General features: G+C 40.0%; 1 protein-coding gene and 1 long non-coding RNA gene across 3 annotated transcripts in view; one reads left to right on the top strand and one right to left on the bottom strand.

Moving 5' to 3' along the window:
• Window positions 1-5,474, top strand: part of LOC119055238 (uncharacterized) — a 36,714-nt gene extending 31,240 nt beyond the window's left edge. For both annotated transcript variants that reach the window (XR_008392043.1, XR_008392044.1), the window contains exon 4: window positions 5,106-5,474. This is a non-coding gene — a long non-coding RNA (uncharacterized LOC119055238). The remainder of the gene's footprint in view (window positions 1-5,105) is intronic.
• The window catches only part of SLC9A9 (solute carrier family 9 member A9), a 529,357-nt gene that overhangs the window by 93,084 nt on the left and 417,132 nt on the right, over window positions 1-19,141 (bottom strand). The window contains exons 13-14 of the mRNA XM_037153405.2: window positions 16,529-16,580; window positions 240-319 (exon numbers count right to left, since the gene is read on the bottom strand). Of these exons, the coding sequence (XP_037009300.1) occupies window positions 240-319; window positions 16,529-16,580 (132 nt within the window). The remainder of the gene's footprint in view (window positions 1-239; window positions 320-16,528; window positions 16,581-19,141) is intronic.

Genomic DNA, 19,141 nt, shown 5'->3' with positions numbered 1-19,141 from the left:
TGAAAACACCAAGTTCACTTGACCCTGAGAGATTTTAGTGTAGCCTCTTGTAACACCTAAATACGGACTACACAACTTTTCAATTTTTTACATTATTGTTTTTGATAAGTTTGGTTGTGAATCCACTTTACCTTTCTGCATTTCTGGAAGAACTGGAGTGCAAATCTCAGTGAGTAAGAGGTCGAAGCAAATCTTTGCCCTGCTGCGGGACCTGGGGGACCATCGCTCTCAAAGGATACTTATGGTCGAAGGTGTACCACATTCTGAAGAGCCACGCACTCTCTGTTTTTGTTGTGCTTTTATTCAAGTTATTTGCCTCCTGGGAAGAGACAATAGAAAAAGACATTGAATGAATAATTAATATAAAATATTAATATGTAATATCACCATTGATATACAGTATATATTTTTACTCTAAAAATACATGTCAAAGCAAATTAAATTTAACTACATTAAAGAAACTGTCTAGGTATAGGTGTTTCCATCTAAATGGTAAAGCAGCTGTCATGCAAATTAGCTCAGAGATCGTGCCATCTGGCTTAGACTCTTATGGTGCAATTCAACATTTACTTTCCTTAATAATTCCTATTTTATTAAACAGCTAAGAAATGCCACTTTTTGACATCAAATAAAAATGATATTTCTGTCAGATTGCTGCTGTGGGAATTTTGCAGTTTACTTTTGTCAGATTTGGATGGTATTTATTTATGTCTTACAAAAAGGTCAAGACTAAAGAGATAATAACAGCCTAATAATTTTTAAACTAGTTTTCATTCAATTTCTTTTTGATAGGTTACTACCAAATGCTAGGGTTAATTTTTATTTTTTTCCTGCTTCAAACAGATATTCCTATAGGAATCCTGTAATAGTTCAATGCGCTTGTCTCATTTAAAATTTTATTTTTCCAAAAAGGCCACAGAGAGAAGTAAGAAGAAAAGGAATTAAAGACAAAAGAGAATGCATTTGGTGGGTGTTTATGTGAAAGCAGCAGATGAAAATGTGGGAAGAAAAAAAGGTGACTAGTTTTTGTGAACTTTGGAGACAAATGATAATGAACATCACAGTATGGTAACAAGGAGATTCAGCAGCATTTTTACTTCTTTTGTATATCCCATTTTACATATTAAGAGAGTGCCAGGCTTCAATCAATTATAATTATCCTTATCATTAAAAACATTTATATGTTAACATGAACTTCATTGCTTTGTTTGGGCCCACAGTTTCCATTCTCAAATTGTTTCATGAGTCCACAGTCCAGTGATGATGTGAACATTGTCAAGAAATCATGACCCATGGAAGACAATGGCAGCCCACTGGCTGCTCCAAAGCCAGCCCTTGGATGAATCTTATGTGATTTGCTTTCATTTTATTTTATTTACTTTTGCCGGTTCCCAGATAGTTCCATTGCTGGTTAATGATAAGGAGCTGAAGACAATGGGCTGCATTCTGCTCTCTGAGACATGTGGATCGGCAGATGTTCTGTTCCTCTAAATGAAATGGGATACAAGACAGCAAAATGTGGTTCCTTTCCAGTCAGCTGTTTATCCTTTGTCTGAAGTGGTTGAAGCAGAGACTCACAATAAAATTAAGATCTGATTTCGAAACTTGTAGTTTCCCAAATAGTGTTCCCTGGTAGCCACTACTCTACATAATAGTGATGGAAATACTGCGCCAGTCATTCAAGAAAGGACAGATAAAGCTGTGTTGTGCAGGTTTCTTATATACAGAACATCTCAGGGTGTTTCATTAGTAAATGAGCATTGTAAGACTTCAAGAGGGAGTTGTTTCTCAAAGTCGGGCAGGAATCCCAACCCCACTGGGGGACATCTATAATCTTTTCACAGACATTCAAGTCCCACAGATCTGTTTTCTGATAGACTAGGAGTGCCATGCATTCTTTTTTTTTTTAATTTAATTATTTACTTTTAGAGAGAGGGGAAAGAAAGGAGAAAGAAAGGGAGAGAAAAATCAGTACATGGTTGCCTCTAGTGTGTCCCTTGCTGGGGACCTGGCCTGCAACCCAGGCACGTGTCCTGATTGGGAATCGAACCAGTGACCCTTTGGTTTGCAGGCCTGCACTCAATCTACTGAGCCATGCCAGCCAGGGCCCATGAGTTCTTGTCTAGAGTTAGAATTTATTCATAATTCATCATTCTCTCCCCAAAAGGAAACCAAACTGCATGGTTCAATTCCATCCTTCCCTGAACCTTTCTTTATCTATTTCTACCTCAAAAAAGGTGTCAGATTTGCAAAGTCACTGCTGCACATAGTACTTCGAACATCTTGCATCAGCTCTAAGTTGTTTCTAGTCACCATTTCCCCAGCAGACATGGCAAGTTGGGGCTCACACAGCAGAGTTAGGTAAAACTACTTACCCTCAACTCAGCTAGTTATAAAAGCTCTGGGCCAGCAATGAAGTGTGGATCTCTCTCTGTCTCAGAACAAAAAGAACTTACAGAATTTTATCCATCACCAGGCACACGTTATTTTTGATAGCTGATAATATCTAGGGATGACAGATAGTTATTGAGGAAAATTGATAGAAAGGAGTATGAGCAGATTCCTGTCTTTTGTTAGGCTGTTAACTTTAAGTAAAGGTGGGCCATGCAGTACTCAGCCAGCTGGCAGTCAAGGGTCCAGAACCTGAGCACCCAGTCTGCGGCAGCCCTGCCAAGTCATGTTTGCAGCTGTGACAGTTCCCAGCTCTTGAATGCCCAGCCATTGAATGCTAACCCCATTAGCCAGTCATTAACTTTTTCAGTCAATATTTTTCAGTTTTCACAACAATCCATGAAGGTAGGCCATGTTATACTTATTTTACAAGTGAGGACCTAGAAACAATTCGAGGTGGGAAGAGATGAGCCCAAAGTCATACAGTTAGTGAGCGAAAGAACTGGAAGTGGAAAGCAGGACCACTGGGCTACCAAGGTGGTGTTCTCTCTGCTAGTGTCTCACTTGGCCTCTGAACCTGGGAAGAAAGTATAGGCATTGTGTAATCTTCTGCTTGGGCTGCAGTGTTATTGTCTATAAAATGGACAGAAAAATTGGACTGGCTGTCTCTAAGGTCCTAATCATATGAAAATACTCTGTTTTATTAATGAAAAAAATAACAATAAAGGCTAATACTTATTGAATATACCATGTGCTAGACACTATTCTAAAGGCTTTTCATATAGTAACTCTTAATTCTTATACCAATTTAATGAAGTATGTTCTATTGCTATTCTTATTTTAATTTTTTATTTTAACTGTTCTTCAAGTACAGTTCTCTTTTACTCCCATCCCAGCCCACCCACTCATCCCTCCCCACCTCCCCCCCATTTCTACTCCCCCTAGTTTCTGTCCATGTGTTCTTTATATTTGTTCCTGTAAACTCTACCCTCTTTGCCCTGAAATTCCCCTGAAATTATGTCCTCTCTCCTCTCTGGTCACTGTCAGGCTGACATTGTTATTCTTATTTTAGAGATGAGGAAACTGAGGCAACTGAGGGCACAGAGCAGCAGCCAAGATTCCTTTCATCTAGGTGGGGCCTCCGGGTATAAGTGGGTTGCAAACTGGGACAAAGAGGCATTTGAACAAGGAGCTGAGTTCAGGACCTTGGGGAGCTCATGGAAGCTGAGATAGAGCAGCTTCATATACCCCAAAACTTAATGAAAATGCATCGTTCCCCTCCATTCAAGGAATGTCCTAGATACTAATTTCATGGTTTCTCAGGTATTAGTAACCCTCCCTGACTTTTTTCCCTTTTCCCTCCCCTTTCCTTTCCTCCCCTTTCCTTTCCTCCCCTTTCCTTTCCTCCCCTTTCCTTTCCTTTCCTTTCCTTTCCTTTCCTTTCCTTTCCTCTCCTCTCCCCTCCTTCCCCTTCCCTCTCCCTCCCTCCTTCCCTTCCCTTCCCTTTCATTTCATTTCATTTCATTTTCTAAGTTGAGTTTGACATAACTCAAAAACACTCCTGAAAGGGCTTAAACTCTATTTCTGGCAAAACTTCCAGGATAGGTTTTTGTCAGTTGATGAGAAAAACATATATTAGCTAACATTTTGGAAAAATGTTAACAAATATAATCTATTTTTCAAATATTATCTTGGGAGATTGGAGATGCTATTTAGTTTACTACTTTGCAGAGAAATAAACTGGGTCCCAATTGGAATACAACACATAGCACGTTTTCCCAGGTGAGGGAGATACCACTGATGATTTAGCCTTGACTTTCCTGCTGATCCTAGAAAAAAAATTTGAGTGAATATCTTAAATATCTGTTGGCTCAGTTCTGGATCCATTCATTTATATCTCTGAAGTTATTGATGACTTAATAACTTGGTTATGAAAGGCCATCAATAAATGAGTAGAAATAAATGAGTTAGTCTACTGTGTGCTCTGCTTGTGCACTGGAGGTTGAAGATAAATATGCCAAAGGAAGGCCAGCCTGTGCAGTCACCCCGGAACAGGGATCTGATGAGGCAGCACAGAGGGCAAGCCACTGGGAAGGTGTGGATGGGTAGAGGGCAGCAGGTAGCATCAATTTACCTGGCTTATTCTGAAGCAGAGATCAGCTCACACCACAAGGACAATGGATGTGAGCAGTCATCAGAAGTAGAATTTGGAACTTGGTGCTATTTTGTTTATCACTAGAAAAGTTTCCTGTTTTTTGAGTTCCTTGATCCAAAGGAAAAGTAGTATGCATGTTGAAACAAACATCAGATCCAGAAACTAAAGACCAAGATTTGAGTTCTGACTCTTTATGTTTACTGTTTAATAACAAAATGCCAACTCTTAGCCTCATGTTTCACAGCTGTAAATAGAAACTAGAGATTCAAAAGCACTAAATCCCAATATTTATTATCCCTTGATACCTCTAGAAGACAGAGTGTTTGACATATGTGCAATTTCTGTTTCCTTTACTATCCTCTGCTTCTGGGAAAATTTTAAAAATGACTGGGCCATTTGATACCTTTTTTTTCCTCCTTAAACAAGGGAAGAAACCAAAGGTTTGGAAGTAACTGAATACAGGAGGGAGTAAGTAGTTGTCTTTTAAGTGACCCCCTCACCCATAGCAACACCCCAGAGTGGGAGCAACAGAAAATGATAATGGTATTCTTTGTTTTAGGCTTATATGGACTCCTGAGAGAAAGAAAATAAAAGGCTCCAGCCAGAAATCTGTGAAAACAAGACATTGTTGTATTAACCTCAATGAAAAACAACTAAGCAAATGTAAATATATTCCTGCATCAATATTCGAATGTGAGGCCTTTGCTAAATGAATCGGATGAACTCTGCTCTGCGATAATCATATGGGATCACTCCTCATTTCATGAGGATTCAATGGTTTAAGAGAGAGAAGAGATTTTCCTCTGTATTTCTCAAGATTTCACATTCAATGTGAATGTCAATGTGAGTTGCGTGGAATGCTAATGGAGACAAATAATTATCATAATAAATCTGTGGAGCTTCTTATGGGCTGCAAAGTGTTTTTCAAATAGTGCCTGTGAGTGGGATTTGATGGTAGTATTTTGTCCTACCACCTTCCCCCAGTTTGAAATTGTTTATTAAATAATTTTCAAGTTGATTGTCTTGATTTTGTAATTACCAAGGGGAAGAGCAGATTCTATGTCCCTACAGAGAAATATTACTGGCTTCTGAGGTGGTAGCATAATAGAATTGAGGGCCAATAGGATTTTTTTTCAAATTTATGTTTTTAAAGGTAAATCATTAATTTTTAGCCTCCACATAGAAAGTATTTTGAACACTATTTTCCTTTCCCCTGTCATGCTGACTTCATAAATATTCCCAAGAAAATATAATCAGAAAATACATGATCAGGGAGACAACTACTCACAGATGGGTGAAACTGTAAACATGACATACAGACAACACAGACATACTAGCAGATGGGTTTAAACTCATGGTTTAGCGAAAAGAAAGGGCCTGGATCAAATAACTTTGTCCAAATAGAAGATCCAAGATAAACCAGAGGAAAAGTGTTTGGTTCAGATGAATATAATACTGAGGTAGTTTTAAAATGTATACCCATATGTTCTTTGGAAATTTTCCCTTTAAAAGATGGAGACTTCTCCTTCCTATTGTGTGTGGACTGTGCTAAGTGACTCATTTTTAGTCAATAGAATGGGACAGAAGTGATGCTGTGTTCTGTTCAAGATTTGGTCATAGAAAGGCATCGTGTCTCCCTCCTTGCTGTCTCTGTTGGACCACATGAGGGAAGTCAGCTGCCATGTTTTGAGGACACTCATGTAGCTTTGTGGAGAGATCCTGTGGTGAGGAACGGAGTTGCTTGCCAATAGCCAGCAAAAGAGCTGAGGCCTCCTGCCAACATGGAGTGGATCTTCCTGCCCTGGTCAAGCCTTCTCAGGGATGTAGCTCTAGCTGACATCCTGACTGCAACCTCATGAAAGATACTGAGTCAGAAACATTATGCTAAGTTTTTTTCAAATTCCTGACCCATAGAAACTGTGAGATAATAAGTGTTTGTTGTTTTAAGCCAGTAAATTTTTGGATAAATTTTATGTAGTGAGAGGAACCTAATATAATGATAAATTGGAATCATATGTTCTACATATAAAAGGCATTGGAGTGGAGTTGGGAAGAAATAATAAAATCATGAGGCATAACTCTTTGTAGTTTACAATGTACATTCACGAAGGTAATGTATATACAGAGAAGTTAAATAACTTGCTCTAGGACACATAGTGAAAAGAGGTTGAATGTGAACCCAGACAATCTGGTTTCAGAACTTCTATTCTTAACTGGTATTCATCCATCCATCCATCGATCCATCCACGCCTCCACTGATACAAACATACAACACACCCATACGAGGCATTAATCTAGATATGAGGAGGATGCAGCAGTTACCAATTCCAAGTTTGTATCCTCAAAGAGCTTACACTGTAATCAATACAATGATAATACAAAGGTAAACAACTACCTACCATAAAGTCAGAGAATAACAACAGCAGGTAAGGAGATGGAGAACAATGAAGGAGAAATTATTGACAGGTCAGAGCAGGACACTCTGAGAAAGTGGCATCTGATCAGAAGCCTGAGTGATGTGCAGAAGAGAGCCATGAGGGATCTAGGAGAGAATGGTCCAGGAAGGTGGTTCTGCAAGCATGAAGGCCCTGGAGTCACCATGTGGTGGTATGCCTCCCAGGCAGCAGAAGAGCCAAGCATGGCTGGAGCAAAGAGACAGCAAGGTGCAAATGGATGCAGGCAAAGTAGGAGAGATATAGAGGGGCCAGATCGCTGGCCTGGGTGATGAGCTTGGTTTTATTCTACATGTGATGGAAGCTTTGGAAGTTGGAAGTAATAAAACAACCACTTTTAAAAAACTAGTTTTTCTCTTATCTCCACATTGCCCATTGTCATGATGAGCTTAATGTTCATATTCTCTCACATAATTTTATTTTATTTTTTAATTATTTATTTTTTTATCCTCATCTGAGGACATTTCTTCATTGTTTTCAGAGAGAGAGGAAGGGAGAGAGAGAAAGTTTAGTGCAGGAGAGAAGCACTGATTGGCTGCCTCCTGGAGCAAGGATAGAACCTGCAACATAGGCACATGCCCTAACTAGGAATCGAACCTACAACCCTTTGGTTGCAGAATGATGCTCCAACCAACTCAGCTACACAGTTCAGAGCCATAATTTTATTTTATTTTATTTTTTACCACTAAGCTTGTTCTTCTATGGACTCTCTTAATGCTAACTTCCAAATTTTATTTTTGGTTGTTTTTTTCTGCTTCTGTGTAACCTGGGTGGATCAGTTCTGGTCACTGCAGCTCAGGAAAGTCAGAGCAGAGCTGAGAGGGGTTCAAAGAAGGGCCACTTCAATAACTAAGCCAGGGATAATGAAAAAACTGGGACTTCTCCAGCAGAGACATCAGTAAGAAGGGATATAGGAAAGGGTCTGTAAAAACAGGCAGGGTGTGAGCAAGGTGAATGAAGATCTGTTTACTAATTCCCAGAAGACCTTCACCTGGAGTGCCCTTAGAACTTGAAAGAGCTCTAAGCTCTTTCTTAGTGGAAACGCATAAAAGCATTTGTTCTCTGCACAATTGATACTTATTACTCATAGTCATCTAGAGTTCCAAGGACTGGAAATATAAGTAGGTTCCCAAGGGGAAGAGATTAATGAGCTAATGGTAGGGTCTCCTAGTTATTAAATCAAATTTCATTTTGCCTTGTGAAATATTAGGAATATTTCAAATATTCCTAATAAACTTATAGAAAACAGAATAAATGTTCTCACATATACATCCCTCATACTTAACAACTATTAACATTTTTCCATACTTGCTCCTATGTTGTTGGAGTTGGCTTCATAGAATGTAAATTCCTTGCTATACCCCTACAAATATTTCAGAAACTGAATACAGACTAGACTCTAAAACTGATCTCACCCAGATGAGTGTTCTTTATATTATTGTAACTAATGGTATTTTGGAAAAATATAATGAATACTTCAGAGCAAATATCTTGGGTTCTCTTTAGGCCAACATTAAATTTATTTTGGCTATACTTAACTTATGACTTATACAGCCAAGATTTCGCTGCTTAGGATGAAATCCCATACACTGATATTTATCTTACCTGCAGATTCTACAGTTACAAGCTCTAGAAAGCAGAAATAATAAGGAAGAATAAGTAGAGGAAGATGGCACCTGCCCTTTTGTGGGCACCTTTCATACACCAGGTGCAATATATCAGATCACACTTACTCTTTACCTTGACCAATCAGGATATCTATTATAACCCCTATTTTAATAATTCAGAGAATTAAAGTAACTTTCTCAAGCTGACAACAACAGCAAGAATTTCCAGCCACTTCACAATACCCAAACTCCAGTCTCTAGTTCCTAAACTCGGTGAGCCTGCTGCTCTCTGCTTGGACTGTCTACCTCCTTGCACTGCAGCTAGGAAAGGGCCTCCAGGCAGAAGGTCAAGGAGAGCATAGGCTCACCTCACTTGTTTTCTTTCTCTCCGGGATCGTAATTCTTCATTGTCTGTTACCCAATATGTAAATTACTTTCAGTTTGTTAGTGTGTTTCCATCTGAAGTGGGTGTCATGTAGACAGCATATGTGTGGGCCTCATTGTCTTATTCATTCAGCTACCTGTGTCTTTTGATTTGAGCATTTAATCTACTTATATTTAAAGTGATTATTGATAAGTATGTAGTTACTGCCATTTCATTACTCATATTTTTTATTTTTTCTTCTCATTAAAGATATCCCTGTAATATTTCTTGTAGTATTGGCTTGGTGGTATTGATATATTTGTGATACCAGTTATTTTACCATGGGAAGCCATTATATATTTTGAAAATAGTTTTGTAGGGGAAACTATTGTTTTGTTTTTAGATAAATACACAGTGCTATACATAGTTGATCCTTGAACAATACTGCTTGAACTACGTAGGTCCTTTTACACACAGATTGTTTATTTTTATTTTTTATAATATTTTAATTATAGTTGACATGCAATATTATAGTCGTTTCAGATGTATGAAATTCTAATTAGACGTTTACATACCTAGAAAGTGATCACTTCGATAAGTCTAGTACCCATCTGACACCATACATACTTATTATAATATTATTATTTTTTAAGTGAATAATCTTTTTAAAAATTTGTTTAATTGTTGTTCAAATACATTTTTTTTGCCTTTTACTCTTATTATAATATTATTGACCAAATTCCTAACCTGTACTTTACATTCCTGTGACTGTTTTTACAACTGTCCATATACATATCTTAATCCCTTCCTTTTCTTTATCTCCATCTTCATCTTCCTCCCATCTGGCAATCATCAAATTGTTCTCTGTATTTATGAGATTTTTTTTCTGTTTGTTTGTTCCTGTTTTGTTGTCCATTACTTTGTTTTTTATAGTCTACATATAAGTGAAACCATATGCTATTTGTCATTCTCTATCTGACTTATTCCATTTAGCATAATGCATTCTGGGTCCACCCATGCTGTCACAAATGGCAAAATTTTATTCTTTTTTATGGTTGAGTAACATTTCATTGTATATATGTACCACCTCTTCTTTATCCATTCATTTATTGATAGACACTAAGGTTGCTTCCATATCTTGGATACTGTAAATAATGGTGCAGTGAACATAGGGATATACTTGTCTTTCTGAAGTTTTTTGGTTTCTTTGGATAAATACCAAGAACTAGAATTGCTGGGTCCTTCTTTGTCTCCTGTTATAGCCTGGGTTTTAAAATCTATTTTGTCTGATATAAGTATTGCTACCTCAGCTTTTTAAAAATTTCCATGTGCACAAAATATCTTTTTCCACCTATTTACTTTCAGTCTCTGTGTGTCTTAAAACCTGAAGTAGGTCTCTTGTAGACAGCATATATATGGGTCTTGTTTTATCTACTCAGTCACCTTATATCTTTTGATTAAAGCATTTAATCCACTTATACTAAAATAATTACATTTAAAGTAATTATTGATAGTTATTGCCATTTTATTATTCATAATTTTTATACTTTTTTCTTCTTAAAGAATCTCTTAGCATTTCTTAGAATAATAATGGTTTGGTGGTGATAAAGTCTTAGCTTTTTCTTGTCTGAAAAGCTCTTTATTTCTCCTTTGATTTTAAATGATGGCCTTGCTGGATTGAGTAATCTTGGTTGCAGGTCCTTGCTTTTCATCATTTTGAATATTTTATGCTAATCCCTTCTGGTCTGCAAAATTTTTGTTGAAAAATCATCTGACACTCTTATGGGAACCGCCATGTAGGTAACTAACTGCTTTTCTCTTACTGCTTTTAAGATTCTCCCTTTGTCTTAACCTTTGGCATTTTAATTATGATGTGTGTTGGTATGAGTGTCTTTGAATTCATCTTGTTTAAGATTCTCTGAAGTTCATAGGCTTGTATGTCTATTTTTTTTTACCAGGTTAGAAAATTTTCTATCATTATAATTTCAAATAGTTTTCCAATTCCTTTCTTTTCTTCTTCTGGTACACCTGTGGTGTGAATATTGGTATACTTAATATTATCCCAGAGACCCCTTAAAGTATCCTCATTTGGGGGGGAATTTTTTTGTTTGTTTTGCTGTTCTGATTGGGTATTTTCTGTTACTTTGTTTTCCAAATTGCTGATTTGATCCTCTGCTTCCTCTACTCTACTGTTGATTCCCTCTAGTGTATTATTCATTTCTGACTGGTTCTTTTTTATGTTTTCCATCTCCATTGTTATGTTTCTTATCTCTTTTTAAAGTCCTTATTGTGTTCATTTAGTCTTTCCTTAAGTTCACTGGGCATCCTTTTAATCAGTGTTTTGAACTTTGCATCTAGTAGATTGCTTATCTCCATTTTGGTTAGTTCTTTTTCTGGAGTTTCATTCTGTTCTTCTATTTGGGACATCTTTCTACATCTCCTCATTTTGCATACCTCCTTATTTTTGTTTCTATGTATTATGTATGTCTGCTATGTGTCTTGGTCTTGCTAGAATACCTTTATGTAGTAAGTGTCCTGTGGGGCCCAGTGGTACATTCTACATTGTTACCTGAGCCAGGTATTCCAGGTGTGTTACTTGTGTAGGCTGTGTGAACCCTCCTGTGTAGTTGAGACTTAACTGATGTTGCCATATCAGTGGGTGGGATTGACCCTCAGGCTGCCTACTATAAGAATTGGCCATGGCCACAGCATATGAGCTCCTGTGAGGCTTGAGGGACTGACCCCATGGGTCCAGATTTACTTTAGTGTTATTCTGTTGTCTGCTGAGTATGCTCTTTGGGTGTCTTGTTTTTAGAGGTGGTTGAATGGTGCTCTGGTGTGGTATAAAGATAGCCACCAGATACATTAATTCTGGGGACTTTTGGGAGGGGCTCTTGTGCAGGCTGAGGTCAGCTACTGTGGGTGTCTAGCTTGGGGCCACTTGATATAAGTTACAAAGTGGTATGCAGAATGTTACTACTTGTGCTGGGCTTGGAGGTGCTTGGCAGAAGCTAAGGTGTGATCCAAAGTGGGCTGAACTAGTGCTGGGATTGGAGCCACCTAGCAAGAAGTACTGGATATGCTGAGGCCAGATGATGCTTATTTGGTGTTTGTAAACCTTTGAGAGATTTTAGAAATTCTACAGCATGAGCCAAGATAGGCCCTTCACATGGAAAAACATGGTAGAAACAGCTTGAGTGGGCCAAAAAGCTGAGTAGAGTGGGGTCTCAGGGAATCACCAGGGTGGGCAGAACAGTGTGACCCAGATTGATGGAGTCTCATATATGATGCAGTCTTGCTGCCAGCTTTTTGGGTAGTGAGCTCAGCAGAGGAACAATAGCTTCTGCCAACACTTTGAGAGAAAGCTATCCCTTTAGACATTGCCCTAAAACTAGTCAATTCAGTTCCTCCCTGTATTTCTCTGATGCTTGTGAGCTGCTGCCTCAGTACTGGAGCTCAGAGCAAGTGAAGTCTGAGTGAGTTTATGCATGGTCCCTTAGGAGGAACTGACTGGGACTTCAGAAGGCTCTGTCTCACTCAGCAACAATCCTGGATTATTTTCACAGCCAGAAATTATGTGGACTTCTCCACCCAGCACTGGAACCCTAGTCTGGAAAGCCTAGTGTGGGGCTTGGACACCTTGCTCAGCAGAGGGGACCCCTGTAGCTGAGATATCCCTACCAGTTTTCATCTGCCACACATGGGTTTGGGACCAGCCTGTTCTCATCTCCATCTGTCTTATCAGTCTTCACCTGCCTTCTTCTTTATATTCTTAGTCATAGGACTTATGTTCAGCTAGATTTCAGGTCCTTATCTGTGATGGTTGTTTTGTAGTTTAGTTATAATTTTGATGTGGTCATTGGAGGAAGCAAGAACAGTATTTACCTGCTCTACTATCTTTACTGTAAGTCCTTTGCAGATGTTTTCAGTAAATATTACAAACATATTTTCTTATCCTTATGATATCTGTAATAACATTTTCTTTTCTCTAGTTTAATTTATTGTAAGAATACAGTATATAATTCATGTAACATACAAAATATGTGTTAATTGATTATGTTATGAGTTAAGGCTTCTGATGAATAGTAGTATATTACTATAGTTGATCCTTAAAAATGTGGGAGTTTGGGGACACTGAACCCCTATGTAGTCAAAAATCCATGTAAAACATTTGACTCCCCCAAAAGGTAACCACTAAGTTTAACTATTTATAAATTAGTTCATCATTTCATGTTTTTATATACAATCTGCAATTTGTAACATGGGATACTGGAACTAGGATAATTTTTGATATACTTTTAAGAGGGAAATATGTAACTGTATAAAATTACATTGGAAATATGAGGATGATAATAGTCTGCACTCAGGGTTATCTTGGAAAGTGAGGAGTTAATGTATTTAAAGTGATTAGAATAGTGTTAACAACAATATTGATACCTAAGACATATTAGAATGATCAGGAAAAGAGGCAAAAGGGAAAAAGAGGAGTAATAGTAGTAACCCTTGTTGGGAAGCAGGAATTTTCATTGAAATGTTAAAAGCAGGTGTGATGCTCCAGTGAATCACCTTCTTTGTAATGCTGTGCTCCCAAAGACACAGAATCAATTAAAAATCAATTACCAGGAAAACTTCCTTTGGGGCAAGGGGTAGGGTCCTGAGGGGTGTGTGTGTGTGTGTGTGTGTGTGTGTGTGTGTTAATTTAAGAGACAGAATTCACAACTGCAATACCTTCCATTTTTCAAAGTAGCATATTTATGTAGAGTGCATATTAAAGTTTAATAGCCACATATGGAACATGGTTTCTAAAGCTTATTTACAAGAAGATTTACAGATACAAGAGTGCAATGCCATTAACACTCTAAAGGTGTTACAAGGCAAAAGAAAAATTGTGGTGTTGCTAGTTAGTCACAGCTATGAGTTCATATTTCCCTAAGGCTTTAAAAAAAAACTTTCCATAAATAAAGAAAATTTTTCTTTAAAATTGTTTATTACTGACTTTGAGAGTGCATGATCAATAATTGCCATAACTATCTCTGAAATTTTTAGCTTTTGCTAAGTAAAAATAATGTGTGTTTTTTAAAAAGGTTGACCAGGGCGAAGATTGTTCTGTTCGTTAATGCAAGCCCAGTTTGATAAATGCTAACCAAGTGGAAGCACACAGCCTCCTAAGAATTAGGGTTTATGCCCTGTCATCAGACTCAGCAACAGATGCTGATCACAAACAATGAGCTGTCAGGCAAAATGAGGGCAGACAGGTTACTGACACATGGTTTGGAAAGTACCAAAACAAACTAAGAAAAACTGTCCGGGGTGAGTGGCCGCTGCGTGGGTGCTGTGGTTTGTTCCTGCAGCCTGGGCCCACCGCTTCCTGTGTCTTGACACTGAACACCAAGAATTATTCCAAGGTGTGGAGAAAACCTCTTTTTGAAAGGTAGCTACCTGGTAGCCAAACATTATCATTATTCAGAGCACTTTCACGATGGTTCTTAAAATAAAAATTATTTTTAAGCAGCAGCAACTCAGTAGAAACCATGCAAATTATAATGTTAGTTAACATTCAGATAGCTCTTTATCAGTCCTCCGCAGCAAGCTCCAAATGAGAAACTTCTTTTAAAACACTGTGGCCTGCGAAGTGTTGTATCACCTGAGGAGAGAGTATAATTTGCCCTCTCATGATAATAATTCAGTATATTACTGATTATTAATCCCCCCACACTTAGTTATCAGAAAGCTTACTTACAGTTGAGCGACAGCAAGTCTATAGGACCTTATGATCTAACTATTTATGATTCCTTTGCTTTCTCCTTTGACTTTGGCTTTTTGCTTCTATTAATTTTTTTACTGAATTTTAAAATTCTTTAAAAATATTTTACTCTTATTTTATTATACATGGTAGTGTAAGCTGCCTCAAAACTACTTTAATTGTTAGGTAGCTTTTATAGATAAAATTTCACTTAATTGTCAAAAACCTGGAGAAGTAGACATTATTATTATTCACCTTCTACACTACAAAGAAATGAGACTCAAAGATGTAAAAAACTTGCCTCAGAGCCAAATACCACGTAGTTTTCACTGCAATGTGTTGTACCAACTCATTCACTAACAACAACAAAAAAGTTTTCTACTGCTTTGAGTGTGTTCAGGTAAGAGTTATTACTGAATTAACATTAGTGTGAATGAGCTAAAATAGAAGGCATTAAATAGAAAAAGAAAGGAGTTAGGCTAGTAGGTAATATTATCAATAATTATATGTGATTATAAAATATTATGCAGTTAGAGAAAGATAAAGAATCTTCTTACTCTATCTCTTTTCTTTTAGAGAAAAAATATGAGAAGGGTAAAATTTAGATGAAAGCTTTACTTGAAAGTAGAAGAATGGATTAGTTGACCTATATAAGATGAAAATGCTTTGTGAAAATCAGCTACCGCCAGCCCTTAGCACCCGCTCATGACAGCCCACCAGTGTGAGGAGATGGCTCTGACCTCCTTCTGAGTTCACCAAGCTGGCCCTAATCCCACTGTGCCGACACCCCATGTGCTCAGGCCTGCAGTTAGGTGTGTTTCCTGGGCAAGAAAAGTTTCTGAATATACCATCAGCCTAGCTTTGGAGCACATGAGACAAAAATATTAAAGTATATATGAGCCAGGATCATTAGCATAATTTTCCAGCCCTTTCTTAGAGCACGGGATCCTTTTTTCTGTCCGTGTGAACCCGGGAAGCAGCAGCACTAATTGGCTATACCACACAGATGGTACTGTAGGGAAAAACCACATATAAAAGAGATGGATCTCCTTCAAATTCAGATATGATCATACACAATTCTTAAGTGACATCACTCACTATGCTATTTGATCATGTCTGTTTACTAGCAATTTCAGCAAAAGGTGCAACATTTCCACACAACTGTTCAAGTACTGAGTTAAAAATGACTAATGCAAAACCATAGTGACATGTTCTACTCTGATGTCAGGTTCAAGTCCTGAGTTTGGAGAAAACACTTATTCCCTTTTTGGAGGGAACAACAGATTGTTCTGAAAGATTTTCCCTAAGGATTTCCAGCTCTCTGTAGATAATGATTGCTTAGCTAAGTCAGCTGCTGTGCTTTTGCCAATTTTCAATGTTTCTCTACACCTGGATCTGGTAAATGAAAAGTCATGTCTCAGAAACAGGTCTGTTTGTTGGATGCCCAACATGCATCAGACATGCACTGAGAAAATTTCACTGTGATTAATTAGCTAGCAAGTTACTCAGCAGGATGTGAACTCTAAGCTACCCAATTTCAAGAGTCCTGTTCTTGCTCCCACACTGCAGTTTCCAGGCCTCCTGCTGCCGCACAGAGGACACAAGTGTATGTGAGGCATAAGCACTGCAAAGGTTATGCAGAGGTCAGTGACTCCCTAAATCTCAATGGACTCTATATCCTCTGATTAGTTTTGTCTGCAGAGGTAGCTCCCTTTAGAACAAGTTTCTTGGCCACATGCTGAACTAGCATGGGACATTCCATGGAACAGAACATCTTGTAACTCTATACTCTATGCATTGGCTTCTTTGACTTGCCTGGTGTGAGGAGGGCGCTTCCTTTGGATCTTCATCCAGGTCCACACCAACTCTGTTAAAGAAAACAGAAAACCGGTAATGGCCTTGCTGTAGCTGAGACAAGACAGTCTTGTGTGCCAAATCACCTGAACCTAACACAATACAAAGCAGAGGGAAGGTATGGCAAAAAGACATCCTACCTCTCCCAGGATCAAAAGAACTTCACTTAGATCTTCGGCAAAATGAGAAGTGCACACAGCTGGGCCTGCACGCAGTGGGGAGGTGAGGCCCCCACAGCAGTTCTGTTGTCTTTCCCACCAACAGTAGGGCCTGACAGCCTGGAAGAGGAGCTTCAGGAAAACACCCTGCAGCCCCCACAGCAGGGCTCCTGGAGGGAAGGCTGCCCGCTGCACTCACTAACTCAGCTGCTCTGGGCCTGTGGGGGCCCAGGCTGGACAGGTTCCCCGCAAGACAGAGAAAAACTGGGTCCTTTCTCCAGGAGCTCACAGAGGCTGCTGGTGGGGAGAATGCAGGACTGTGGGAACTGAAGCTTATACAATTTGTTTTGGAGGGGACTGTTTATGAAAGCAGCTTTAGAAAATAAATCACCAAAACTCACATACTTGTAAAATCTGGAAAATGTAAAACATATCTCAAAATTCAGGAAACACATATAATATTGTCATTAGTTAACTGCCTGATGCACCCCCCAAATAAGTTTTAGTTAAAATAAGTTTGTGGGTTTTTCCTGCATACTTTGATCCTCTCTTTATATGCAGATGATTTTGTACTAGAGCAGGAAGCAAAGGTAGGCTTCCCTCTAGCAAGACTGATCTAAATTACTGACAGCTGGGAGGCATTGCAGCACGCTGGTTTACACGCAGACACACCTGCGTGCAGTACGGCTACAGGTAAGCGCCCCGCAAAGACGAGATCTCTGGTCAACTTCATTTCACACAGCTCTGAGTGCACTTCTCAGTGTATGTGCTACACGACTGACTATCTCCCGAGTCTGCGTTTTGACGGGGTGTCATGAGAACGGAATCCTCCACGTGCATTCTGCACATCTTGTGATGGAATTCTCCAGACTAGCTTCTGGCTCAGTAAATTTCAAACCTTGTTTTCCCTCTACCACCTGCAGATTTCTGAAGCCAGGTGCTATGGGATATGTTCATCTTTGGTTCAACCAGAGGTACTGTTCCTGGAATCTGGTTCTGCACCAGGATGGCCAGCAATCACTTGCCCCTGCATAGAAGCGACTCTGGGCCGCATGAGCTTATCCCACTAAAGGCAAACTAAATGTATTTCCAATTCTGTTTCCCCTTAGCCGGGTCACCTGACTAAGGGCCCTGCCCACAGCCACCCCAGGGCCATATGACCAGGGGAGAAGTCTGTTGGAGGGGAAGCTGTAGTGGACACGAACAGCACTTGACCCCAACTTTAGCTAAAATATATTCTTTTTACAGAACTTACAAAAACACAGGACCATGGGAACACAATGTGGGGCTATTCCCATGCTCTTGGAAGGGCAAGAGCAAGTCAAGGGCCCTAGAGCTTAAACTTCCTCTGCTCCAGAGGGGGCCCTGCCTGTCATGGGCTGGGGTGGGGGGCAGAGGCTGGGATGGCCCGGGGGGGGCTGCTGCAGGCTGCAGCTGGTGCAGCCGGCACCAGAGCCTTTCCTGTGAGCACCACAATGTCCCCAGCTGTAGTCTTTCCTTCAACCAGGCCCTGTAAACACAGGCCACCCTGCAGTTCTGTCCTCTAGGTGGGGGAGGAGGAGGCAGGGTTAGAAGCCTGCAGGCAGGCAGGACCTGTGGAAAGAAAGCTGCAACCATGGAGAGGCAGCCAGTGAAAATACCTGATTCTTCAAAAATGAGTGCCCTCCAGGCATGAATACCCCTTCTCTAACCCTGGGGTGGGGGGAGGGAATGAGTAGCTCTTTATTTTATTCTGAACTTTTGGCCTTCAGGTGACTGGGAAGGGCCTCTGGAGGTTGACTGACTTTGATTCTCCCGGAGTAGACAGGACTATTTGATCTATGTCATAGAAGTTGGAGGGAGAGAAGGAAGGGCAGGGCTGAGGGAAGAAAGGATTAAGGGCAGAGAAAGATGAAGAGGAAGGGGAGGGAGGGGCAGTGCAAGGATAGGGAAGGGAGGAGGGGGGAGTAGTGAAGAGAGAAGAATGGGGGAGGACACGGAGGTGAGGGAGGAAAGAAGGACAGAGGATATGAGAAAGGGGAAGGATAAAAGGCAGGGGTGGGGAAAAGAGAGTGGAGGGGAGAGCTAAAGTCCAGCCTCCCAAGATGGGTCCAGGCAGTGACCTTGGGGTGCGGGTCGTCTGAGTGCACCCCTATGAACAGTGGGGCCTGAGCTGGAGGTCCCTCTGCCCCCTTCTCATGCGGCTGGCCCACCCAAGCCCCTCTGGTGGGTCTGAGCTCTCTGGCTGATGCTGGAAGCCCCTGGGAGCCCCTAGTGGGCAAGCCTAGATCCCCACCCCTCAGAGCCACCTGGCACCCCTGCCAGCTGTGACTGAACAAGGGTCCTGAGGTTCCCACTGCTGCCTCTGTCGTAGGGGTGTCTGACCCGTGGCCCACGGGCCACATGCAGCGCAGGATGGCTATGAATGCGGCCCAAC

The sequence above is a fragment of the Artibeus jamaicensis genome, unplaced genomic scaffold, assembly GCF_021234435.1.
Source record: "Artibeus jamaicensis isolate MK-2021 breed Jamaican fruit bat unplaced genomic scaffold, CSHL_Jam_final contig_466, whole genome shotgun sequence".
NCBI lineage: Eukaryota > Metazoa > Chordata > Mammalia > Chiroptera > Phyllostomidae > Artibeus > Artibeus jamaicensis.
The sequence above is the reverse complement of the archived record's forward strand: the minus strand, read 5'-3'. Positions and strand labels throughout refer to the sequence as shown.